This window comes from Sapajus apella, unplaced genomic scaffold (genome assembly GCF_009761245.1).
Source record: "Sapajus apella isolate SASKATOON/1434 unplaced genomic scaffold, GSC_monkey_1.0 scaffold147, whole genome shotgun sequence".
NCBI lineage: Eukaryota > Metazoa > Chordata > Mammalia > Primates > Cebidae > Sapajus > Sapajus apella.
The window spans coordinates 1,863,369-1,890,833 of record NW_022437087.1 but is presented as its reverse complement, the minus strand read 5'-3'; the positions used below and the strand labels follow the sequence as shown (position 1 = coordinate 1,890,833).

Genomic DNA, 27,465 nt, shown 5'->3' with positions numbered 1-27,465 from the left:
GCTTTGTACTTCGTCTTACGCCTTGAGCACAAGGTCAGCCATAGACAGGGCACTGAGTAGAGTTGTGAAGCGCCCATCCCAGGTCCTAGCTCCTGGGTGACATTGCTAAACACACCCTGGGCCAGGAGGTAACCCACTGCCTTGAAGGAAAAGACCAAGTCCTGGCAGGATTAATTAACTCCTAACTGAAGAGACTTTGAGCCCTGAATAACCAGCAGTGATATCCAGGTAGTATGCTATCAGCCTTGGGTGAGACTTTGAGATAGGGTGGCTTCAGGTAATAGCCAAGCCATAGTAAATAGAGTACCTACTGGGCTTCAGAGGTCCCTGAGTTCAGGCTTAGGCTCTTGGACAGCATTTCTGCACCTCCCCTGGGCCAGAGGTGGGAGCCTGCTAGCCTGAAGGGTGAGTCCCAGGTTTGGCAGCATTCACAAGCTGACTGAAGAGCCCCTGGGCATTATGTGATCCGCAATGGTAGCCTGGCAGAAGGCTCTGTGGATTACTGGTGATGGTGGCCATGGGGAGAGCTCCTCTGCCTGTGGAAAGGGGAGGGAAGGGGGGAAGGGTTTTGTTGCATAGTTTGAGTGGCAGCTTAGCCACAGTGGAATAGAATGCCAGGTAGATTTCTAAGGGTTTTGACTTAAATCCCTGGATCCCAGAAACATCTCTGGACGTGCCCAGGGCCTGAAAGAACTTGCCTCCCTGAAGGGAAGGGAATAAGCCTGAAGGGAAGGACATCAGCCTGGATGGCTCCATCACCTGCTGACTGTAGCCCTAAGGCCTTGAGTGAACATAGGCAGTAACCAGACAGTGGCTGCAGTGGGTCTTGGGTGAAACCCAGTGCTATTCTGGCTTCAGGTCTGACCCAGGGCAGTTCCAGTGATGGCGGCCACAGGGGTGCTTGCACCACCTGACTCCCAGCACCAGGTGGCTCAGCACAGAGAGAAAAAGAGACAGAGAGAGACAGAAAGATGCTGTTTGTTTGGGAGAAAGTAAGGGAGGAGAACAAGAGTCTCTTCCTGATAATCCAGAGAATGCTTCCAGATCTTATCCAAGACTAAGGTGACAACTCTGAGTTTTCACGAAGTACAGTATTACTGGGCCCACGAAACACCAGTTATGAAGATAAAGATAAAAAATGTCCTAAGGAAGCCCAGCTAAGTTTCTTAGACTTTGTATGGAAGAGCTCAGAGATGGGGACTTCTTGAGGGCACGTTCATCTTAAGCAACAGGGATAAGCTGAAAGTGTTTCATGAGAGAGAGAGAAAGAGAGAGAGAGAGAGTGTGTGTGTGTGTGTGTGTAAATAAGCTTTTGTGTACTTGTGTGCTGGTAAATGTTTCAAAACGTGTTCTTGGAGGAAAGAGCCATGATTGTTTTGCCAGTTTCTGTGGTGTAAATACTCCCATTATGGCTGATTTCCACCTATCAACCCAATGTGATGGAGCACAAGTTGGGATGAGATCATAAGTGGTTCTCAGTGGCCAGTAAGAACGGACTTCAACACACTACTTCCCTCATGAGTTGTAATTAATAATTCTATGGAAAACTGGGGAATGCCATATCTTAAAATCCATGTATCTTGGACATATCTTGAGTTGATCTTTATAAATTTTCTGTTATAGAGTTATTTTCTTTATACTTAGTATATTAGATATATTAATAGTTCAAGAGTTGAAGAGTTGGCAGGTATGAATAACAATACAGGAGGTGAAGAACTCAGAGATGACTGTAAGTATTGGAAGACAGTGGTACATGGACAGAGACAGGAAGCGGGGAGAATTGGTTGGGAGAGAGTGAAGCGTTGTCCCCTTGCTTTCCCACGATGAGGATATATACTAGGTGGAGAGCTGGAGATATGGTTAGAAGGTTAGAGACTTTCTGGAGGTTGAGAATCAGCAATGGAAGTTAAAGAATTCAGGACACAGAATCAACCACAGTGGAAAAGTGTAGCAATGGAAATCAAAGTATCAAATATTGGGCTTTTAGAGATTTGGAAGAAGTGAAGCCAACAGAAAAGACATATTCCGATAAGTAGAAAAAAAAAACACCAAGAAAAACAATGAAGGAAAAAGAGGAAGATAGACAAAATAATAAAATGTTCTATCAAAGTACAGAAAATAAAGGCTATTTCAGCCAAAGGGTTGGGCACAAAACGGGCTACAAGGGGTATGTGAATCACAGAAATTCACCATTTCGGAAGATTGCCTGATATGAATCAATGCTCCTTTCTTATAACTTGAAAAGCAGTGTAAGAACTGAAGCCTCCTTTCTGCCCAAGGCTTGGTCCAGATCTAAGGAACCACGGCAAACTCATAAGTCAATGAATGGACAAAGCTCAAACATGCCATGAATAGAGCTAGTGTCGGGGAAGAGGACGATTGTGGCTGCAGGCCAGAGGCCCAGCTCCATGAAGAATGGAAATTCTGGCACGGCTGCTTAGCCTTTCTGTGTCCAGGGTTAGTGGCCAGGTTCAATGTGGAAGGACTTTATCCAGAACCACAAAATGGGTGGCTGCCCCCAAGTGAGCCATCCCATGGCAGAGGGACTACTTTGGCAGGAAGCTTTAAGAAGGGTGGCAATTTGATGTCAGTCTCTGCCAAAAAAAAAAAAAAAAAAAAAAAAAGCAACTCTGATGAGGGGAAATTTTAACTAACAGGAGAAAGCTCCATCCAGTAAGAAACTCAAACTTTTGTGCAACAGGTTGTGTGCCTGACTGCACTCAAGCCTCAATATCAGCTTTTGGTGTCACAGGCTGAGGCTGCCTCTGTCTTCTTGTGTGTGTGTGTATGGCTGCTCTTCCTCCCAGATAGTGGCTTCCTGGATGTGAGGTCTTGACTGGAAGCCAGACAGTGTCTTGACCGAGTTTGGGGTGACCTCTTGGAGCACAGGAGAGCTTGCTCTTTGCCCTGATGAATGGTTGCCTATGAAACTAAACAGCCTCCAGTCCAAACCAGCTCACATGGGTAGCCTCCTCTTTAATTTCCTTCTCTTCTTTGTCTCAACAAAAACCCCTCCAATGAAAGATCTGCCTCTCCTGTGTTAGCAGACCTGAGTTTTTCTAAAGATCACCGTCAACCCCGCTTTGCATTTTTCCTGAATTTGCAAAGACTGCTGAGGAATAGTATTCACTTGCCCAGAGCTCTGGACAACCCAAGGAACTCTTGGCAATCTCACGGCCACTGGCCTCAAGGCCAACATAAACCAGGTGGGACAACCATGTGGATGCTCAGGAAATAGCTACCATTGAAAAACAATGAAAATTAGGGTCACTGTGATTTAAAAGTGGGAAATGCTGGATGATTTTAGGAAGTGGAAAACTTCACAGAAGAGGGAAGCTTACAGTTGAACCCAGGATTTGAAAGCCACAACAGAAAAGACACACAAGCGAGCCCACACAGACGTGCAATGGTGTTACTTTAGTGATATACAATTGGCAACTGTAAATTCAGTTATTCACTGAGAGAGTGGACAGGGAGGAAAGTGGTCATGTCACCACTAGCCTCCAGTCTATGAAACCAGTGACAACCGTTTGGTCATGTCACCACCAGCCTCCAGTCTATGACATCAATGACAACCGTTTGTTCCACAAGACAGGATACAACTGTGAAGGCCTGTTTGTTCTTAGAGGAGAGAAGCAAGGACAGAAGCAGAGTGGGCATTTTGGAGCTTGCCCGTGGCTCTAGGTGCTCCCTCACTGCATCCAGAAACAAGCTGCCTGGTTTCTCCTTAACATCTGCTCCTTTGCTGTCTTCCCATTTTCTTGCCTCTTCCCTTTAGGTTAGGGCAGCACTTGCTCAAGGAAGTCAGTACCCAGAGCCATTCCTACCTTGTACACATGTAAGGGCTAACCCACCCAAATAAGAATGAGAGGCAAGTAAGGAAACACTTCTCACATTGCAGGTGTATCATTACAGCACCCAGGAATCTTGTTGAAATGCATACTCTGATTCCTTAAGTCTGGGTGGGTCTTGAGATTCCTCATTTCTTCTAAGTTCCCTGCTGATGTCAATTTGACTAGCCCTTGGGCCACAAAAGTGTAGCAAAGAGGGAATCAAGCATTCACAATGACAAGATTCTCTCCACAAAAGCGTGGCCCTTCCTTCTGTCCCTAACTAACTATGGAAACAGTAACTGGATCCTTCACCTTCCCTGACAATGGGGCAAGGTAAGACTTCACTGTTGGGGCTTAGCTGGGTGATGGCATAAATACTGCCTGCCCACCAGCCTACCCAGGCTACCCACCTCTCTAACACCTTTGCCTAGTTCACCCTGCCTGACCTAGTCTCAAAGGAATTTCCAAAATAATGATTCTGAATTGGGCCATCTATTGTTCCACGTGCAAGCAGGAGGAAAATTAAGCAAACCACTTTTGCCCACAAAGCTCTCCAGAGGTCTACCTGTCCTTCCCACCCTCCTTGAGGGAGGTGGTCTCACCTGGATCAGCCTTTTCTCTTTGTTTAGGACCTGACTGCAGGAAAAGACAGTTCTCTTGCCCCTCAAGTCATTGACCTACAGTATGGCAACTTTCCCAGGAGAGCTGTGGCCACTGGCACTGTCTCCAACTGTTTGTGAGTTAGACAAAGGAAGTGGGATTGGTGGCTGTATCCTAGGGCAATTCCTGCTCTGCAGACCCTGGAGAGATGGGTTCATCTCTTTCCTTGTGCTTCTTCTGAGGTTTTGGGCAAAGTTTATATAGACCTTCAGTAGCCTGGATTGAGGATAATGACTCGTAGGGTTTCAGTTAAGACAGTTTTAAAATACTAGCCCTTAACAGAACTAGAGAGTTAAAACAGGAAAAATCCCAATCTGGAGAAGAATTCCAATCTGCATATAGGTACAGAAATACTGTTAATCCAACCTACAGCCAGAAATGTGGACCTTCTCTCAGAGGGGATGGGAAGAGCCTACTCTATTAGACACTACCATGCAATATCTTATGTTATCCTCACTAGAACCATTGCATTTAGCACAAGTAAACGGGGGCTCAGAGAGTTTAGGTGTATTTAACGAGGATACCCAGATTTAGGCTTCAGAGCTGGCGTTCCAGCATGGGTCTATTAGCCTCAGAAGCCTTTTCTCTTGCATAAAAGACGGGAGTATATGCCATGTATACTAGTTTTTGGTCATATGGACCTGGTTTTGAATCTGTCTCTGTCCTTGGGCAAGTTACTTAACCTGAATGACCCTCTGTTTTCTCATGTATCAAAAGGGAGACAATATCTGCTTCTGGGGCTATTGCAGGATGAGATGAGAGGATCAGGTCATGACTGTGCCTGGCACTGAACCTAGGACTCAGAGCAGCTTGTGAATGTCACTCACTGTCCTTCCTTATTTCTTGAGGTTATTTCTGATGTCGGGGTTGGCTCTCTACTCCAAGAAGATGCACACCGGGTGACAGTGACTAGATGTTACAAGACAACAGAACTAGTTATGTTACCGATAACAGAACTAGTTATCTGTTTCAAAATCTGTGCTAAAACCTCAGCCTGGAGATGTTAAGGATGCAGCAAGGCTGGCGTACAGGGCTGGAAGAATAAGGACTGGAATAAGAGAGCCATGAGTGCAAGAAAGCCCCTACCAGCTGCTCTGGGAAACATATATAATAGTCCCTTCTTATCCACGGTTTTGCTTTCCACAGTTAACTGTGGTCCAAAAATATTAAATAGAACATTCCAGAAATAAACAATTTGTAAGTTGTAGGCTGTATGACGTTCTGAGTAGTGTGATGAAATCTCTCACCATCTCGCTCCATCTGCCCAGGACATGAATCATTCCATCCATGCTACCTGCCTATTAGTCACTTAAGTAGTCTTCTCAGTTATCAGATCAAAAAACCATAGGATATATAGGATTCAGGATTATCCACAGTTTTAGGCATCCACTGGGGTCTTGGACTGTATCCCCTGTGAATAAATGGGAACTGCTGTACTTGATTTTGCAAGCAATCAGGCTTACAGAAGATTCTGAACAAGCAGGAGACTTGATGGACACCATGATGGGAATACTATGGGATGCTAGCTAGTATGGAGATCGGAGAGTAATACAGAACGATCAAGTGGGCAGTGTAATATAACAGAAAGAACTCTTGGAATAAAGTCAAAATAAGTGAATTCTGCTACTTTTCCAGCTGTGGGAGCTTAGGCAGCTTACTTCAGCTATTGGGATTTAATTTCCCCCACCTGAAAAATAAGGCTTCATTAGTAGACTGCGTCAAGTCCTGCCAGCACTGAAACGATGTGCTGGAATTCTACTCCCTGCACTAATTCAAGCTTGCCATGATGAAGGGTAAAATTAGCAGCGTAAGTGACAGAACACAGAGGAAGTCAATGCATGGAAGATGTTCAGAACGTTGGAATGACAGGGCTTCATGAATGATTCCATATGGGAGGACACAGGAAGACAGGAACCAAACTGATTTTGAGTTTATCCTGGGATACGATGATCCTGGTAGTTCCAAAAGAAGGGGCTGGTTCAAGAGAAAGATGATAAGAACACTTTGAATGATATTGAGTAAAAACTGGAAATGAATCGTTGTGTGTGGGCCTGGACTGTGGAACTTGCACAACCCCGAGAGTGAGTGAGCACCTCCTTCAATGTGGCATGTGGCCCCCTAGGATCCCTACTCATGTCACACTAGTTCCAGCCTGATCTTGTGGAGGAAATATTTGAAGGCTGAAACAAAGAAGGAGCAGAAAACAAGGGACTTTAAAGTTGAGCCTGGCCCTTACCTTCGACCAGTCTCCCACAGCTAAATGTGGAGGACAGTCTGTCCTGGCACAGGACTTGTGAGACGATGCCTTGGGTCCTTGGCACAATTCATCTGAGAGATTCAAAAAGCTGCCATCCGTTAGCAGCTGCCGACAGGTGACTCTTCTATTCTGAGTTCCCCCGCCACAAGTCCTGGAACACTAAGAAGACAAGAGGGGGTGAGGCGGCAGGCTTGGCCTACTCTATGTTAGTGCAGTGCAGGGTCTCCCACAATCACAATCACAGAGGGCCCTGGAGTGGCCAGTCTGCCCTACCTGCTGCCATTCTTCGATGTGCCAGCCAGGAGGGCAGTCAAACTGATTGCATGCTTGTAAAGCATGGGGCTTTTCATCTCGGCACTCCTCGGGAGGGGCGGGGGTCTCTCCAGGGTGCAGGCAGTATACATCTCGGGTCTGAATTCCAACTCCACAGGTAGCTGAGCAGGACCCCCAAGAGCCCAAGTGCCACCTAAAGCAGAAAACAAGTAGGGAAAGTTGAACGATCCAATAAATCAACGTGCAACCATCAGAGCATGAACAACGTGAAGTTCTCCTCTGCACTTCGACTTCACACCTTGCCTACAGATTTTACGGTCACAGCATCTCCATCAATACAAGCAATTAAAATATAGAAATGTAGTATTTAAAGGCAAGAAATGTCAGGAAAGTGTTCAAATATCTTAACCATTTGGGAAAGTCTAGAGTAAAAAGCGGCAGATTTGTTCCCATCCTGTCCTACCACCATATGTCAAAAATAAAATCCTGGTTTTGTTTTGAATGGAGTCCCAAGGCAATGATGATTTATATAGGTATCAAAAGAAATTTTAAATGTTTAAAAGCATACTTCAGGAAATCTTCAGGGCACCTGGCTTCATTATTTGGAATATCCCTAAAAAATTCTTTTATGTTAGGATTGGATTTACAACATATATATAATGTGATTCCTTTCCAATAAGATCTTGGAAAAATCAGGTTTTCTCATAAAACATCTGTAAAAATGAAAACCCAGGGCAGCTGCTTTCGATACATATTTCCAAGTTGCCTTCAAGGAATATTCTCCCAATTTACACTCCCAACCAGAAGCATTTGAGAGCGCCTAGCTGCCGACGCCCATAACCACATTAGAGAATAGCATTGAGAAAAGTCTCCGCCCATCTGATGGGGGAAAACTTACACATCATGGTAATTTTAATTTGTGGATATTTAATTAGCAAACATGAATTCTTCACTAGTTACTGTAGAGATACATCATTAGAAAACCATTTTTAAATGTTTAAAATGTTCATAAAAGGATGCTGGCTCTGGGGTAGTTTGTAATAGCACACATACAAAAATTAAATTACATTTTACAAAATGGAAGGAGATCATGTAAGTGTTTAACAACAAATTGGGGAGTAAATAATTGTCCACTCATACAGCACAATGCTTGCGGCCATTAATATAATAAAGTAGATATATAATTTTTAACACAGAAATATAATCAGGATGTATTTCCAATAAAAAAGAAAAGCAGGTCATAAAATAGCTTGCAGAGTATAATTCTATTTCTTTGCATTTATAAAGCATGCAGAAAAATGTCTGAATAACTATGCATTAAAATGTTACCAGTGATGGTATCTAACTATGGGATTTTTATTTTCTTTATTCTTACTGATTGGTTTCTCTGATTTTTATTATAAGCACTCATATCAGAAAAATATTATTTCTCTGAAAAAATTAATTAGTATTTAATCTAAAAATAATTTTCAGTTTTTCTCATTTCTAATTTTCTATTATAAATGTCTCCTACTTGTGTACATAAAAGAAAATGAAAAATAGTATTAATACAAATATAACAGGACAAAAGAATAAAAGTTTTATTTATGAAGGAAAAATTTCACAATGAAGATGTGATCATCCAAGTATGGAGATTAAATATAAAACATAAACTTGTAAAAGGCAAGAGCTGTTAAACATATGAAAAATGGACAGAAAATAATTTTAAAATTTTAAATCTTTAAAATACTTCTCTAATCCCTTGGCATATTAACAAGGCAGATATTAATAAGAATATAGATTTAATAATATATCTGGAAATATGGATAAAACAGATAACTTTCTTTTTTTTCCCATTTATTTATTTTATTGCATTTTAGGTTTTACTTTCTAAGGAACTACAAAATTTCAATTCAGGAAAGGGACTGGACCTCACTAGTTTTGTGGTCGAATCCTACAAATTTTCAAGAAACGGGTGAATTCCCATATTATCTTAGATGCTCCAAAATAAGAAGATGAAAATATTTTATATATATTATAAAGCTAGAAAAAATATCAGCACAAAAGCTGACAAATATATATATATAAAGCAAATTTTGTATGTGGTTATATGTCCTAAATTCTAAATGAAAGTATAAATCCTAAATAAAACAGAAGCAAATTATCAACAGATTAAAACAATACAGGTATTGATCGATTTACGACCTACGCAACTTACGACCATTCGACTTTATGACCACAATCGCTAGCCACGACTGCTCCGCGTCTGGCAGCGCAAACGTTGCCCAGCTGGGCGTACGACAGTGCGGACCAGCTTCCGGCAGCACTACCATCTCCGCGTGCATATAGCCTACTCAATTTACGACCAAATCGTGTTATGGCCTGTCGGAACCCATCGTGGTCGTAAGTCGAGCACTAGCTGTACAGGGTCTGTGCTGTGGTCTGAAGGTTTATGCCACCAACAAATTCAAATGTTGAATCCCTAAACCCCAACGTGATGGTATTTGGAGGTGGGACCTTTGAGAAGTAATTAGGGTTAAATAGGGACATGAAGGTGGGGCCCTCATGATGGGATTAGTGCCTTTATAAAAAGAATCACCAGGGAGCTCTCTCTCTCTCCACCATGTGAGAACACAGCAAGATGTCAGCTGTCTGAAAGTCAGGAAGAGAGTCCTCACCAGAAACTGAACCCTGCTAGACTTTAATCTTGGACTTTCCAGCCTCCAGACTATGAGAAAATAAAGTTTTGTCTTTAAAGCCACCCTGTCTGTAGTATTTTGTTACGGCAGTGTGAAGTGACTAACTCAGTATATTTTCTGACCATAGGGGAACTAAATTAGATAATCCCCAAATACTTGGAAATTATGCTGTAATCTTCTAAATTACTCATGGGTCAAAGAAGAAATCAAAGGGGAAATTAGATAGTATTTTTAAGTGCACATTAATAGAAAAATCAAATGTCAACATTTGTGGAATTCAGCTAAAGCCATGATTAGAAGAAAATCAGTAGCCTCAAATGACATACTAAAAAAGTTTGGCAATAATAATCTAAGTAATCATTTCAAGAGGTTAAAGAAAGAATAGCAATTACACTCCCAAAAAGTAAAAGGAAGAAAATAATACACATGAGAATGAAAGGAATGAATTAGAAAACTAAACAAAAAGTTGGTCCTGGCAGGACATGGTGGCTCACGCCTGTAATCCCAGCACTTTGGGAGGCAGAGTTGGGCGGGTCGCCTGACATCAGGAGTTTGAGACCAGCCTGGTCAACATGGTAAAACCCCAACTCCACTGAAAATACAAGAATTAGCCAGGTGTGGCAGTACATTCTTGCAATCCTTGCTACTTGGTAGGCTGAGGCGAGAATCGCTTAAACCCGGGAGGTGGAGGTTGCAGTGAGCTGAGATTGGGCCTGGGTGACAGAGCAAGACTGTGTAAAAAAAAAAACAAATTGGTGCTTCAAAAGGCTAACAAAATAAATAAACTATTGATAAAATATGAAGAAAAAAGAGAGAAAGCACACATTATAAAATCAGGAATTTAAGGGGGGACATTTTAGCATGAAAAATAATAAATTAAATTTAAAGTATTTTAAAAATAAACTCCAGTGTCAGATGGCTTTCTTGGTGGAATTCTACTAAACATTTAAGGCATAAATAATTTCAACCTTACAGAAACTCTCTAAAAAAATAAGAAGACGGAAAACTTCCCAACTCATCTAAGCTAATGTCGATAACAAACAGATTTAAAAATCCTGGACAAAATATTAGCAATCAAGCGATAAAGTGAAAAATAATGTTACATGGTGACCAATCTGGGTTTATTCTAGGAAGGCAAAATTGGTTCAACCTTGGAAAATCCATCAGTGTCTATGTCACAGAAAACTATAGAAAAAAATTCATATGATCATTTCAATAGAGACAGAAAAACATTTGTAAATTTTAACAGATGTTCATGATAAAAACATTTTTAATTTGAATCAGTGCATCCATAAAAGCAGGGGCTTGGGGGTTGGAAAGTGAGAGAGGGCTGGAGAATAGGGCAAAATAGCTAATTCAGCACCCCTTTGTTACAAAAAATAGCAATACCAGTTACTGAAAGACATAAAGGTAAAGACATTCCCCCATACAAACGAAACACCGCAGTTGACCAGAAATCAATGTAAACACACAGTGCTAAAGCACTAAGAAAGTTATGAAACAGAATATGTAATGTGTTCGAATGTACTGAGAGAATATTTAAACTCTGACAGAGATTTTGAGAATAAGTTAATGATGAGCTCATTGAAATTAGGCAAACAAAAATTAAGGAAATTGCCAACTTCAGAGAAAACAAAAACTTGAACCCAAAAGAAAATGTAACCATAATAAAATATTAAATATCTTAGCTGTACAATGCTTTTTTTTTAAATGGCAGCATTATTGAGATGCAGTTTACATAACATAAAATCTACCCTTTAAAAGGGCAGCAGTGCTCCTCTTATAAAACAGCTCTAAACCACTTCTAGGCATTTTTGTACTAACCACCTGATCATGGTGGAACATGTGACCATGACCCATTAAATGACTATGTAACAAGCTGCTTATCATAAAGCAGGCATTATCTACCTACAAAGTCATATACTTAGATGTGACCAGCAGTGGCATACCACTGAGTGGAAGTGGTATATGGGACCAGGCATTAGTGGTGAGTGTATCATTGTAAAAAGTCTAGTGATGGTAATGGCCACAAGTGACCAGAAATACCTAACCAGACATGACTTTGGCATGACTGTAATTGTGTTTTCCTTGAATCTAATCTCCCTTGGCTCCTGACAAATTTATAAACTTAGTTCTCCAGCCTATTATTCTTGTGGACCACTTAATATCTTTCCAATAAGTTTATTATTAGCTCAAGTTAAGCAGAATTAGTTTACACTGCTTATACCTAGAAACCCTGATTAATATAAAGTGATACAAGTTTTAGATTACTGTTGAATTCTAGAAATTTTACAAATTTAATATGCAAAAAGACAAAATCAACATATAAATTAGTATTTCCAGTCATTTACCACCTATCCTTGAATTTTAACATACATAATTATAATTTTTAAACATTTTATTTTAGGTACATTTGCAGGTTTGTTAAGTAGGTAAATTGCACGTCATGGAGATTTGGTGTATAGATTATTTCATCACCCATGTAAATAAGCACAGTACCTGCCAGGGACATTTTAAATTCTCTCCCTTCTCCCACTTTCCATGGTGTCTGTTGTTCCCTTCTTTGTGTTAATGTGTTCTCAATATTTAGCTTCCACTTATAAATGAGAACATGTGGTATTTGGTTTTCTGATCTTGCATTAATTCACTTAGGATAACGACCTCTAGCTCCATTCATGTTGCTGCAAAGGACATGATCTCTTTCTTTTTCTACGGCTGCATAATATTCCATGGTATATTTGTGCCACATTTTTTATCCAGTTATTTGATGGGCATTTAGGTTGATTTCATAACTTGGCTATAGTGAATAGAGCTGTGATGAACATATATGTGTGCATGTGTCTTTATGGTAGAATGATTTATAATTCTTTGGATATACACCCAATAATGAACTTGCTGGGTCAAATGGTAATTTTTTTTTTTAAGTTCTTTGAGAAATTGTCACACTGCTTTCCACTATGGCTGAATTAATTTACATTCCCACCAGCAGTTTATAAATATTCTTTTCTCTGAAACCTCACCAGCATCTGTAATTTTTTGACTTTTTAATAATAGCCATCTGACTGGCATGAGATGGTATCTCGCTGTGGTTTTGATTTGCATTTCTCTAGTAATAAGTGATGTTGAGCATGTTTTCATATGCCTGTTGGCCACATGGATGTCTTCTTTTGAAAGTGTCTGTTCACATCATTTGCCCACTTTTTAATGGGATTGTTGGTTTTTTGCTTAATTTGTTTAAGTTTCTTATAGATTCTAGATATTAAACTTTTACTGAATGCATAGTTTGCAAATATTTTCTCTCATTCTGTAGGCTATTTACTCTGTTGATAGTTTCTTTTGCTTTGCAGAAGCTCTTTAGCATAATTAGGTCTCATTTGGTAATTCTTGTTTTTGTTGCAATTGCTTTTGGCATCTTTATCCTGAAATCTTTGCCAGGGCTTACGTCTAGAATGATATTTCCTAGGTTACCTTCCAGGGCTTTTAAAGCATAACTGTAAATGTTTATAACAAAAGTCTAGAGTTATTCAAAATGTCCATCCTTTTATTGATCAAGATGAAAGGATTTCTCAGCTATCTTGAACTACTTTCATCTGTTACTGTTGTTAAGAATTCTGTTTTTCCTGAATTTTCCATACTTCTCGTTTTAATTATTTCCAGTGTTTTTGTGAGTATTGATTTTGCTTGTTGTACTTTTTATTCTATTTTCTCCTCTGTCATATTTTATTCTTAGGTTTATCCTTGGAATTTTAAAAGCCCTATTTAACAACTTTAGACTTAACCAAAATCATTTCCATCTTAACAAATGGTACAAGGGCCTAACGCGCTTTAATTAATCAACCTCTCTGAGTTTTGCAAGGCTTTACTGGACACTATTTCTTTTTTTCAAATCAATAAATCAGAAATTATTATTGATTTTCATAGTCAATAATTTTTCTTAGATTAAACTTCAGATGGATTAAAGACTTAAACATAAGACCTAACACCATAAAAACCCAAGAAGAAAATCTAGGCAAAACCATTCAGGACATAGGCGTACACAAGGACTTCATGACCAAAACACCAAAAGCATTGGCAACAAAAGCCAAAATAGACAAATGGAACCTAATCAAACTCCACAGCTTCTGCACGGCAAAGGAAACAGTCATTAGAGTGAATCAGCAACCAACAGAATAGGAAAAAATTTTTGCAGTTTACCCATCTGACAAAGGGCTGATATCCAGAATTTACAAAGAATTAAAACAGATTTACAAGAAAAAACAAACAAGCCCATTCAAAAGTGGGTGAAGGATATGAACAGACACTTTACAAAAGAAGACATACATGACGCCAACAAACATATGAAAAAATGCTCATCATCACTGGTCATTATAGAAATGCAAATCAAAACTACATTGAGATACCATCTCACGCCAGTTAGAATGGCGATCATTAAAATATCTGGAGACAACAGAGGCTGGAGAGGATGTGGAGAAATAGGAACACTTTTACACTGTTGGTGGGAGTGTAAATTAGTTCAACCATTGTGGAAGACAGTGTGGTGATTCCTCAAGGACCTAGAAATAGAAATTCCATTTGACCCAGCAATCCCATTACTGAGTATATATCCAAAGGATTAGAAATCGTTCTACTATAAGGACACGTGCACACGAATGTTCACTGCAGCACTGTTTACAATAGCAAAGACCTGGAACCAACCCAAAGGCCCATCGATGATAGACTGGACAGGGAAAATGTGGCACATATACACCATGGAATATTATGCAGCCATGAAAAACGATGAGTTCGTGGCCTTTGTAGGGACATGGATGAACCTGGAAACCATCATTCTCAGTAAACTGACACAAGAGCAGAAAATCAAACACCACATGTTCTCACTCATAGGCGGGTGTTGAACAATAAGAACACATGAACACAGGGAGGGGAGCACTACACACTGGGGTCTGTTGGGGGGAAATAGGGGAGAGACAGTGGGAGGTGGGGAGTTGGGGAGAGATAGCATCGGGAAAAATGCCAGATATAGGTGAAGGAGAGGAAGGCAGCAAATCACACTGCCATGTGTGTACCTATGCAACAATCTTGCATGTTCTTCACATGTACCCCAAAACCTAAAATGCAATAAAAATAAATAAATAAACATCTTTACAATATACTTTGGTTATCATTCATTCTTATATCTCAGACCTTCCTTCTAGGATCATTTTCCTGCTCAATGAATACATTATTTAAAATTGTCTTTAGTGAAAATTTGCTGATAGTGCAGTTTCCTGGTTTTGTTCACCTAGAATACCTAGCATAATATTAGTAAATATTTATTGATTACCTATGATGTGCCAAGCTCTTTTTAAAGTACTTTATTTGTATTAACTCATCTAATTGTCATACAACCTTACCATAAGACTGTACTTTGTTGATGCCTGCTACATAGGTGATACTATTACAATCTGATTTAATCTTTAAAAGATTGTTTTAATAAGTGTACAATTCTAGGCTGATAGTGATTTTTTATTTTTTGAGCCATTTGAAGATAATGCTTCATTATTTCACATGAGAAAAAACTGTCAGTTTTTGTTATTGTTCCTCTCCTGGCTCTTTCTGTATTGACTTTGAGATTTTGTCTTTACAGTTCTAAATTTTAACAACAATATATCTGAGTGTGTATTTTTTTTCCCTGCTTGGAATTAGCTGTGACTCCCGATTCTTAGGTTTCACATTTTTTTCATTAATTCTGAAATATTCCTTACTACTATCTCTTTGATAACACTCTTTTTTTCTTTTTAGAATCATGAAATCGTTTTATCATTTTCTCACAGTATAAGGGACTTATTTTTTTCTTTTAATATCATTCTCTTTTTTTAACGCAAAGGAATCACAAGTGAATGAATTAGTAATGATTCATCAGAATGATAGATGCTTATATACAAGAACATTTCCTGATTTCTTCCTGAACCCGTTGCCAATGGGGAATACCACTATTTGTTTACTTAAAAAGCGGGAGAATTTAATATGATCCTCTCTTTTTAAAAATTGAATTTATAGAAATTTAAGGGGCACAAGTACAGTTTTGTTACATGGATATATTGCAAAGTGATAAAGTCTGGACTTTCCCTGCAACCAACACCAGAATAGTGTACATTGTACTCATCAGTAATTTCTCATCCCTTACCGTCCTCCCACCCTTGAGTCTCCAAATTCTATTCCACACTCTATGCTCAGGGGTACACATTATTTATCTCCCACTTATAAGTGAGAACATGTGATATTTGACTTTAAACTTCTGAGTTTTTTCTCTTAATTGCCTCCAGTTCCATCCATTTGCTGCAAAAGACATGGTTTCATTTCTTTTATGACTGAATAGGTGATTACCTCTTCTTAGCATATTTTGGGAGTGTTTTTGAATGAATTCTTTTACTTATTAAGTTTTGGAGGAAGGAGATTTCATTTTCATTACTGTATTCAATTATCTCCACCTGGTCTCTCCCTTGACATATGGGGATTATGAGCATTACAATTTAAGAGATTTGGGTGGAAACACAAAGCCTAACTATATAATTTCATCCCTCCTCGCAAATCTTATGTCTATTTCACGTTTCAAAACCAGTCATGCCTTCCCAACAGTCCCCCAAAGTTTTAATTCAGTCTAGCATTGACCCAAAAGTTCAAGTCCAAAGTCTCATCTGAGACAAGGCAAGTCCATGCTGCCTATGAGTCTGCAAAATCAAAATCAAGTTGCTCACTTCCTAGATACAATGGAGATACAGGCATTGGGTAAATACACCCATTCCAAATGGGAGAAATTGGCCCAAACAAAGGGGCTACAGGCCCCAAGCAAGTCCAAAATTTGGCTGGGCAGTAAAATCTGAAAGCTCTGAAATGATCTCCTTTTGACTCCACGTCCTGCATACAGGTCACACTGGTGCAAGAGGTGAGCTCCCACGGCCTCGGACAGCTCTGCCCTTACGGCTTCGCAGGGTACAGCCCCCCACCCAGCTGCTTTCATGGGCTGGCATCTTCCGCAGCCTTTCCAGGAACACAGTGCAAGCTGTCAGTGGATCTACCATTATTGGGCCTGGAGGACAGTGGCCCTCTTCTTACAGCTCTGCTAGGCAGTGTCCCAGCGGGGACTCTGTCTAGGGGTTCTGACCCCACATTTCCCTTCTGCATTGCCCTAGCAGAGGTTCTCCATGAGGGCTCTACCACTGCAGCAAACTTCTTCCTGGATATCCTCTGAAATCTAGGCAGAGGTTCCCAAACCTCAATTCTTGACTTCTGTGCACCTGCAGGTCCAACACCATATGAAAGCCACCAAGGCTTGGGGTTTGTACCCTCTAAAGCAATGGCCCGAGCTGTATGTTGGCTCCTTTTAGCCATGACTGGGATGGGCACCAAGTCCCGAGACTGCACAAAGCAGCAAAGCCCTGGGCCTGGCACACTTTTTTCCTCCTAGGCTTCTGGGACTGTGATGAGAGGAGCTGCCATAAAAACCTCTGATGCCCTGGAGACATTTATCCCATTGTCTTGGCAATTAACATTTGGCTCCTTGTTACTTATGCAAATTTCTGCAGAAGGCTTGAATTTCTCCTCAGAAAATGGGTTTTTCTTTTCAATTGCATTGTCAGGCTGCAAATTTTCTAAACTTTTATTCTTTGCTTCCCTTTTAAATATAAGTTCCAATTCCAAATAATCTCTTTGTGAATGCATAAACCCGAATGCTTTTAAGAGCACCAAAGTCACCTCTTGAATGCTTTGCTTCTTAGAAATTTCTTCCACCAGATACCCTAAATCATCTCTCTCAAGTTCAAAGTTCCACAAATCTCTAGGACATGGCAAAATGACACCTCTTGTTTTCTTTTTGAAATTCCATTTTTATATGTGATAAACCTTTTCAATACTTCCACTGTATCTACCTTTTGTGCATATTTTACACATTTATTCTCCATGCTTTATATTGGGTAATTTTTTCAGCTCTCTCTCTTCCATTTTAACTGTTTACTTCAACACATAACTTTTAATTTTCTATCATTATATTTTTAACTTCTAGATATTCTATCAGCTGACCCATATAAAATGCCAATATTTGACTATTTTTGACCAATCAAATAGGAAGTTTTAAATGGTTCAATGTGATAATTCGTTCTTCTAAACAATCTTCCAAGTAGTTTTGATAGTTTATTGTTCATATCATAGATTTTGTTTCCTGTTTTATATATGTAAATATTTTAAATAAACTTACATTATATTCTGTACCCGATCATTCCAATTTATGACGCTCTGTGTATCTGATTCTCTTTTTTCCCCCACTGACTCTCACACATGTTTATACATGTGTTTTTTGTTTTTAATTTTTGATTATGAGCTTATGCTCATTATGTCTTTGTGGGAATTTTAAGGTCTGGGTAGAAGATACAATCCTCCATACAGGATTTATATCACCTCTATCAAGACTAGCATGAATGAATTAATTTTTTGGATTACATAGAGTCAATATAAATCATATTCCTACAGAAAGGGCTACTTGTAGCTCTTAGATTCTCAGGGGAGCCTTTCTGATTCCTTTCATACAGACGCAGAGCTGAGACAGATAGTTCTCCTTGCAATCCCTCTTTACAGGATGGATTTCATTTTTTGAATTTGCCTTTTCACTGAGGTAGACCCTGGCTTTATATGGGGAATCTCCATTCTACTCCTTACCTTCTGAAGGTCCAAGGAATTGTCTGTCAGGCAAAAGATGTTAAAGCCAAAAGTGTACATTACTGAGACTGACAACTGAGGCAATGCTTCAGCTTGTTTTTGGCTTCTGAGGATATTGCTTACTTTATTATAAGCTTAGTTCTGCATTTTCAGTATTTTAGAGGTATTTAGCAAAAAGCCTTTCAGGATATCAAAGTCCATCATGTGGTTAGAAACTGATGTATACAATCACATACTTGAAATAATAGTTCAGCAAGTTTAGCTCTAGGTGATCATGATTTTCCCTCAGTATCCTGAAGACATTATTCCTTTGTCTTCTGGAAACTCCACTTGTTGGTAAGTTGTTTGTAGTTCATCTGTTTTTCATGTGTGGTAGCTTTTCAGACTTTTTTACCATCTCTGATTTTCTGTAGTTTCACTATTATGCATCTATGTGGGGATTTATTTTCATTTGCTTCTCTTGATACGAGGAGTGGATATTTTAAGTTTTAGTAAAGAGTTTACTTCATATCTTGCTTCTCTGACATTACTTCCAGATTCCTTAATTTTCTTTCCTTTCCCCAAATCATCAACTATATTTCTTCTATCTTAGAAACTGAAGTGTCATTTTCCACGATTGCTTTGGGACCTCAAGCTCCAAACAATCACAGCTGCAGCTTCATTCACCACCTTATGCTTCCATTCCTTTCCTAGCCAGTTGTTTTCTTAATTGTGTCTTTGGTATGCCTCCTTTTCTGCATCTACCATTGATCTGTATTTGGAGCAGAATGTGATGTTCCAAACCATCTTAACTGGAAGTCTATTAATTCCTTATATCTACATTCCAGAAGTTTTGAATGTGAGAGAAGTCACCAAGAGTAAATACATAGGTCATATTTGATGACAATTGGATTACATAGCTAAATCATTAGAAGGCTTCTGTTTCATGATTAAAACAGTTCAGCTTAAATTTGTAAGTTTATTGATGTGACTTCAGGATGATCATCTTTCAAGCAAGTGTATAGCTAGACAAATCAGAGTCACAAGAAACTGGAGATTAAGCTGCTTTAAGAAATGGGTAACAATTTCTTATCACAGACAGTGAACTCAATAAAGACTTGTTTTTTATATTAAGAAACAGGTAACAAGTTGGTACAGAAACACATCATGCTTGCCTCTTGTTTTCCTCCTTTCCTCCCTAGCAGTGTTGAATCCTGTTAGAAAAGGCTCCCTCAGACTAGGAGGACCATTATGTAACCCAGCATGTTTCTACAAGCTGCTGGCTCTCTCCTGGAAAAAGCAAACTCCACAAATAGCAGACACTCAGCAGTTATGGGATAGATCAGGGGGAGTAACCCCATAAAAGCAAATAAACATCCAACACCCCACCTTGGAGAGTCCAGGCTAACACATCAAATACATTTGCCTTTGGGTAAATAAAGATCCACTGGCTGTCTAACCCAATCTCAGTGGTAAGTTTCACCCTGGGGTGATATTTTACTGCTATTGCCCTTGGAGTCAGTAAATATTTGTATGGAAAATATTATGCAATACCCTGTTCCTGTTATTCCTACACTACTAGTTTCTAGAACCTAAAACATTTTTGTAAACTTACCTTTATTTTGGCATCAAACCTTTGTCTCTGCTGGTTTTTTTCCAATATAACTCTCAACCTTTGAAAAGTTTATTAAACTTGCAACTTTGAAATGAGGAATAGTGTTTCCTTTCACATAAAAACAGACTCTTAATTTTGCAAAGTGGCCAAGACATGTTGTCTGCTCTATTATTCCTAGCTGGGAAGCTCTGTGAGCAAGAGATTGCTGAGGAAGAGAATGTGTGAGAACTCTCGCTGAGGCACAGTGATGAGAGAAAGGGGATGCTGTACACAGGCCGTGCATGAATAAACCAGCAAGCTTTCTTCAGTAAACTTAAGAAAGAGTTTCTAGATTTGTTGCTAAATCTTATTCTGGGTTGGTGAGTAATGGAAGAGCACTGCACATAAAACTCAACCCTGTCTTGACCTCCTGGGCAGGTGAAACCAAGGCTGTGATTCTTAGAACTAAAACAAACCCCGAGCACTTCATGCTACTCATGTGTAAGGATTCCTGCAAAAGGACTAGACATAATTTGAAGATGTGAGTGAAAAATGCAACCTGAAAGCACTACTCAAAATGAAAGACTGGAGCTTAGGGGACCTCAGTGATCATAAAGTCCAATACCTTTCTTCATTATTCATATTAAGAAACAGGGCCCAGAGAGCTAAGGAACTCGCCTGAAATTCCTTGAGAGACATGGAACTGGGGCTCTATCCTGTGTTTCTGATCCATTTCCAGTTTTCTTTTGACTTTTCAGAGTTCTTTGCTATCAAGTGTCTCAGGTAAGGATCCTATCTCACAGTGTGTTGAACTTCATTTTACCAGTGAGAAGTGAGCCAATGATTACTTTTATGGGAGAGAAGTAACTAATGTCATAGCAGAACAGGGCCCTAAGAGGCAGAGGGCATAGCATGTGCAAAGGTCCAAATGGTATGAATGATCAGGAGTGTGGGTCATATTGCACAATTTACTGTGACTGCTGAGCAAGTTCATTAGGGTGAACTTGAGTGTGAGTGTGCATGCGTGTGTGTTAGAGGTGACAGGAGATATGGCTTAAGAGTTGGATTCAGGGTCACAAAGACATTTATTTATATGCTGTTATGGGTGGAATTGCCTCCCCACAAGAAATGCGGAAGTTATAATCCCCAGTACTTCTGACTGTGACCTTATTCAGAAATATATTCTTTGAAGATGATCAAGAGGAGGTCATTAGAGTAAGCCCTACTCCAAAATGAGTGGTGTCCTTATGAAAAGGAGAAGTGTGAATACAAAGACACAGAGAAGAAAAACAGTATGAAATCACAGGGACAATGCCATTCCTAAGCCAAAGAATGCCAGAAGCTACCTGCCAGGAGAAAGCCACGGAACAGAGGCTCCCTCACAGCTCTTAAGAAGGAATCGACCCTGCTGACACCTTAATTTTGGACTTCTGGTGTCCAGACCTCAGAGGAAATAAATTTCTGTTCTTTAAGCCACTCTGTTTGTGGTGCTTTGTTATGGCAGCCCCAGGAAACAAACACGTGCCAAAGTAGAGAATGTAGACTTTAATCCACAGATAAAGGAGTGTTGTTGAAGGGTTTCATGCAGAGATGCACACAGTCATTTTGCAACTTAGAAAAATAAAGATCTTTCATAGTCATGCATGTTCACATAGATCAGCGCAGGAAACGAGAGGGAAGAGTTCATTTAGAAACTGTTGAAACAGTTCAGGTAAAACATATTTGAATTAAGGCAGTGGCAGTTACACATGATTAGGACAAACTCATCAAGTATTGAAAAGTAAATTGTCAAGAAACTCAGGTTCATATTATCAGAGAACTAAAACCATAAAAGGCCACTTTATGTGATTCCACTCAAAAAAGAAACTCAGATTTCAGGATAAAGTGGTGGGAAATGAGCTGGACTTCGTTTTGAAAATTTAAATTAAAAATTATAAAATCAAGTTATCTTGAACATAATTGTGGTTATAATGCCAAATTTACGTACTAATTCTTAGAATGACAGAGAATGAATTGTAACGTGTTTCACATTTTGGCTTTCTTTTCTGAAAAAAATTATCTGATGACACATTATGGATATCTTCACTTCCAGAGCAAGAGTGTAACAGTTATTTTTACAAAAGCAAAATTGAGAGTTTCGTCAATGTTCTCAGGACCTCTCTTTTTATCCTGTGATATGCAAATCGTTCTCATTTGAAGTGCCTTTCATGTTGTTATTTTCATTTTCTCTGTGTTAGTTGTTACTTGGCTAGAAACAGAGGACCGAACTCTGGTGAAGACTAGCTTAATGTCAATTTGAAGTAAAATTTGAATCTAGAAATAAAATATACCCCAACACATTGGGCTGTATTTTTTTCTTTTTACTCTTGTTTGTTAATGGCTATAAATGTATCATATCTGGCTGGGTGTGGTGGCTCATGCCTATAATCCCAGAGACTTGGAAGGCTGAGATGACAGGATGGCTTGAGCCCAGGAGGTCAAGGCTGTCATGAGCTGTGACTGCGCCACTGCACTCCAGCCTGGATGGCAGAGAAAAACCTTGTCTCTAAAACATTTAAAAACTTAAAAAAATTAGTGACACACATGGCTCATTCCTGTAATCTCAGCAACTTGGGAGGCTGAGGCAGGAGGATCACTTGAGTTCAAGGCTGCAGTGAGCTGTGATCACACCACTGCACTCTAGCCTCAACAACAAAGAGAGACCCTGTCTCAAAAAAAAAAAAAAATCGCACTTAGCCAAATTGTAGTCACAATTTAAAGTCTGTGCAAATTCTAAACCATTTTTTTTGTAGTCATCTTTCTAGAAAGAGAGTACTAGCTAGAGTAGACAAAGGGCATGGCTAGTGGAGGGCTTGGAAATCAGGAGAGCAGCTCTGCTGGAGCATGACATGTGAGCTCCCGCAGCTTCCATTTGGCCACCCAGAAAAGGCTGGCTTTGCACTAGATGACATTGCATGAGAAATGCTCCATGTGTGGGCTTTATTTTGTAGTATGCAATTTATTCAGTGCATGCTCACGGACAACTAACCAATTACCTAATAATGCTAAATTTCAGTTTTCATATATAGAAAATAAGGGCCTTTATTCATTATATATTTATTAGCACATTTCTGAAAGAACGTGAGCTGCCTTTCACCACAAAGAGACTACTTAGGGCAGTAATTTTCAAAGTTTTGCACAGCAACACGCCTGATATAGTGCAGACATAAGTCATGAACCGGTTCATCCAATGTTTTAAATAAAATAGTACATAGTAAAGGATTTAGGGGCCAGGCGCAGTGGCTCATGCCTGTAGTCCCAGCACTTTCAGAGGTCAAGGCGGGCAGATCACTTGAGGTCAGTTTGAGACAAGCCTGGCCAACATGACAAAATTCCATCTCTACTAAAAATATAAAAATTAGCTGGGCATGGTGGCAAATGCCTGTAGTCCAAGCTACTCAGGAAACCTGAGGCAGAAGAATCACTTGAACCCAGGAGGCAGAGGTTGCAGTGGGCCAAGCCTGCGCCACTGCACTCCAGCCTGGGTGACAGAGCAAGATTCCATCTTGAAAAGAAAAAAGAGAAAAGGATTTACGAATTGCAGAACTCTTAAAACTGCTCTGCAAAACGCTGGCGCATGGGGCCACGGCTGGGAAAGCAGTATTTCTGAAGGATACACTGAGCATTTTTGAAAAAGACAGTAGAGATGCATTGATATTCATGGCTACAAATATCAAAAGGGATTCAACTGTTTTGATGTAGAATGTTGCTGGTGGCTGGGCACAGTGGCCTGTAATTCCAGCACTTTCGGAGGCTGAGGATCACCTGAGGCAGGTAGATCACCTGAGGTCAGGAGGTGGAGACCAGCATGGCCAACATGGTGAAATCCCATCTCTACTAAAAATACAAAAAATTAGCCGGGCATGGTGATGGGCATCTGTAATCCCAGCTGCTCGGGAGGCTGAGGCAGGAGAATCACTTGAACCCAGGGGGCAGAGCTTGCAGTGAGCCATAAGATTGCGCCACTGCACTCCAGCCTGAGTAACAAGAGTGAAACTCCGTCTCAAAAAAAAAATGTTGTTGGTGTCATAAACAGTAAAAAGGAAATGATGTGATTTGCAGATTCACATGGAAGCAGGCTTTAAATGCAGGACACTCAGATGGAATTGTGGTGAGCTGAATCCCTAGTTTTAAGTAATTTTCTTAAAAACATTATAATTGGTTGGGTGCGGTGGCTCACACCTGTAATCCCAGCACTTTGGGAGGCCGAGGCAGGCGGATCACGGGGTCAGGAGTTTGAGACCAGCCTTACCAGCATGGTGAAACCCTATCTCTATTAAAACAAAACAAAACAAAAATCAGTCAGGCATGGCGGTGTGCGCCTATAATCCCAGCTACCCAGGAGACTGAGGCAGGAGAATCACTTGAACCTGGGAGGCGGAGGTTGCGGTGAGCCAAGGTTGGGCCACTGCACTCCAGTCTGGGAGACAGAGCAAGACTCCAACTCAAAAAAAAAAAATTTATAATTGATATAATTGCATCCATCTTTGTTCTCCCATTTCAGGGTTTGAGTAATCTTTTTAAAAATGTAAATCTGATGTACCACTTCATTGCTCAAACCGTCAATGGCTTCCCACTGACTCTCTGGATGAAGTCCAAGCGCTTACCGTGGCTCTTGCCCATGCCTGTCTCATCTCACGACACGCTGATTTCCTTTCTCTCCAGTTCCTTGGGCACACTGAGCTCTTTCTTCCCTCAAGGCCTTCGCATATACTGTTCCCTCTGCCAGAACACTCATTCCTCTATACCCGTCCTGGCCTATTCCTGCTTGTGTTTTACGTCTTAAATAATTTCCTCAGGAAGGACTTCCCTGACCACCTACAGCAACCTCCCCCGCTTCCCTGCCCCACCAATGTATTTTAGGTCCTTGTAGCATTCCTGCTCTTGAGACGCTGTTTATTAAACATCTGCCTCGTGCCTCATCCCCAGATTAAGTTTAAGAAAACAGTTTACAAAATGATGTAGTACATGATTCCAATGTCATGGGGAAATAGGTGGAGAAATGTAACTACGTTTTGACCCCTCCCTGTATTTCCCCCTGTGCCTTGCTCCTGTTCAGGAAGGCGGTCATCTGTTTCCATCTTCACTGCCACAGGGGAGGGATGTGGCAGCGGAAAACAGAAACCCTGGCTTTTCCAAAAGTATCTAATTCAGTGGTTCCAATATCAGAATAGAAAAAACTGAGAAACATAGATAAATAATTCCGATTACTAAGTGCCGTTACACAAGTGCCATTTCTCTAAAGATAAAAGGGTCATTTCAAGTGAATATACATTCAACACTGCTCCAATATATTTGCTATTCTTGGAAAAATCTGGACGTACTTGACAAAGTAGATGTCTTGCCTCCTAGTTGGATCAAACCTTCCTAAAACCCCTCCTTACTGTCTCTTCTGCAATCCGCATTCTACCGTGGATTACTCTGGAATGCCGTAAGCCTGGGGGTGGGAGTGGGAAGTGGCAGCGAAGCAGATGTCCAGTTCTGTTTCTGGGCCTTGCTTTGCTCTCCAAGGTAAGTCTACAGGCCATTACTGCATCACCTCAACCACACACAGCAAGATGGCTCTAACACAAGCCAACAAGCTCCCAGTACTTCTACAGGCCTCAGTGGAAGTGAGAAATACGGTAATGGATACAAAACACTGTGCCCATCACATGGCAGGTGTGGTTTCACCAAGGACAAGGCACACAGAAGCTGGCCTCCTCCTGAGACTGCGCAGGCTGGCGAACAAGACTCTCAAGGAAGTGGAGGACCTCAGGAGGAGGTCCAGGATGTGGAGGACCTCATTTCTAGGGCTGCCTCATATATTGAACCCCACCTTCACCACCCTTATGCCATAAGGCAGGAAATACATCATAGCCAACAGATTGCATGGAATCAAAATCAGAAGGGTCAAGAGAATTCCAGAAGCACAACTTATTTTCTGAAAAAACATAAACTGTATGGCAGGAGGACACAATAACCTTCCTCAATCACCGAGAATCCTAAACATAGCAGAACTTGCTTTAGCAAATTGAAAGGACCCCGTTAGTGGGGCAACATGATGACCAAGAGGTAGGAGAGAGGGGAGGTGACTGGGAATATACTCAACATTTTTGGCAACTAATTCTTCTCGCAGAAGAGGGGTCACAAGATAATAAAGGTAAAGGAGAGAGGAAGGAAAAGACTGGGGTTTTATTCAGAAAGGTCTTGTGTGAGAAGTCAGTGATGTTCAGTTATCGCCCTCTGTAGCTTGCAGCACCAGGGACAGAGGAACATGACAACCACCTACTTCTCTTCTGATAAAATTCCTCAGGATCTTACCGGGACTTAAGCAACGAAGCAGATTAATTATTAAGGTAAACCTATCAGCCAAAGAGATCAAAGAAGGTCACCCTCACCTACTCATTGGGGTTTATAACATTACACCCCACAATCTGAGATCCAAGGCAAGTCAGTGGGAAAGGTCATAACACATCAGTGTGAGTGCTAGGTATCAAATAGGAGATCACACAGTCATGTAACAAATATGGATTAAGCACCTACTGTGTACCATTGTTAACGCTAATGCAAATCCCGTGTTTTCTGATGGGATATTAGGGGAAGAAGTGCCCTGGAGGAAACGGAGGAGAAAGAAAACAAATCTGCTGATCTCATGGTTTATGTTCATTTGTGGTTGATGAAATAAAAGTCAGCCTCAAGAGCATTCCTGTTCAACATGGCTGTATCTGAGCACCGAGGCAAGAATCTGCCTGGAGCACAGCTTGAGCACAGAAGAGGGTTCTGAAGCAGGCTTAGAACATCTATCTTGGGTGAACCCACAAGTCTGCACTTAGGTGAGTTTCTTTGCAGGGAAGGGTATTATCACCCAGATATGGTATATACAGGAGCACAAGACAACACATCAACACATACCTGGGGGGACAGGGTTCTGTGTTACAGGCCTGGCTCATGGCTGGAGGACGGTGGATGATATCACACAAGCTGTCATTGACCGTCTGCTGGGTCTGGATGTGTAAGCACACTGCTATGGCTTCTTGATGACCTGAAGGTTGGAAAGAGGAAAAAAATGCAAATAACATAGAATAATTCATTGTGGAAAAAAAAATAGAGTCTTAGGTCTTGTCATTCTTATCCCCCTGCCCTTTTGACTATCATGGAGCTGCAGACTACATTTCAGGGTACACCTGGGAGCAGACAACTTAGCATTATCCAAAGTCTCCCAGTCTATGATATTCTCTCATTCACCTTTTAAATTCAGTGCCTTTACTCCCTCTCTCCCAAATCCAGTCCCCTTGAAACATTCAAGAGCATCCCGACTCCCCATCCACCCTTGGACTTATCTGCATTCCAGATGTACTCAAAGCTAGGGGTTCCCCCAAATAAGCCATCAAGGCGCTCCTTCCAAACAGTCACAATAGTTTCCCTAAGAAGAATTTTTTAATCAGCTGCTAAAGAATAGCATTTTCTCTATTTCATTGCATA

At 40.5% G+C, this 27,465-nt stretch overlaps 1 protein-coding gene across 5 annotated transcripts in view; it reads right to left on the bottom strand.

Moving 5' to 3' along the window:
• The window catches only part of ADAMTSL3 (ADAMTS like 3), a 361,855-nt gene that overhangs the window by 76,860 nt on the left and 257,530 nt on the right, over positions 1-27,465 (bottom strand). For all 5 annotated transcript variants that reach the window (XM_032264821.1, XM_032264819.1, XM_032264822.1 and 2 more), the window contains exons 17-19: positions 26,896-27,025; positions 7,024-7,216; positions 6,730-6,909 (exon numbers count right to left, since the gene is read on the bottom strand). In XM_032264821.1, the coding sequence (XP_032120712.1) occupies positions 6,730-6,909; positions 7,024-7,216; positions 26,896-27,025 (503 nt within the window). The remainder of the gene's footprint in view (positions 1-6,729; positions 6,910-7,023; positions 7,217-26,895; positions 27,026-27,465) is intronic.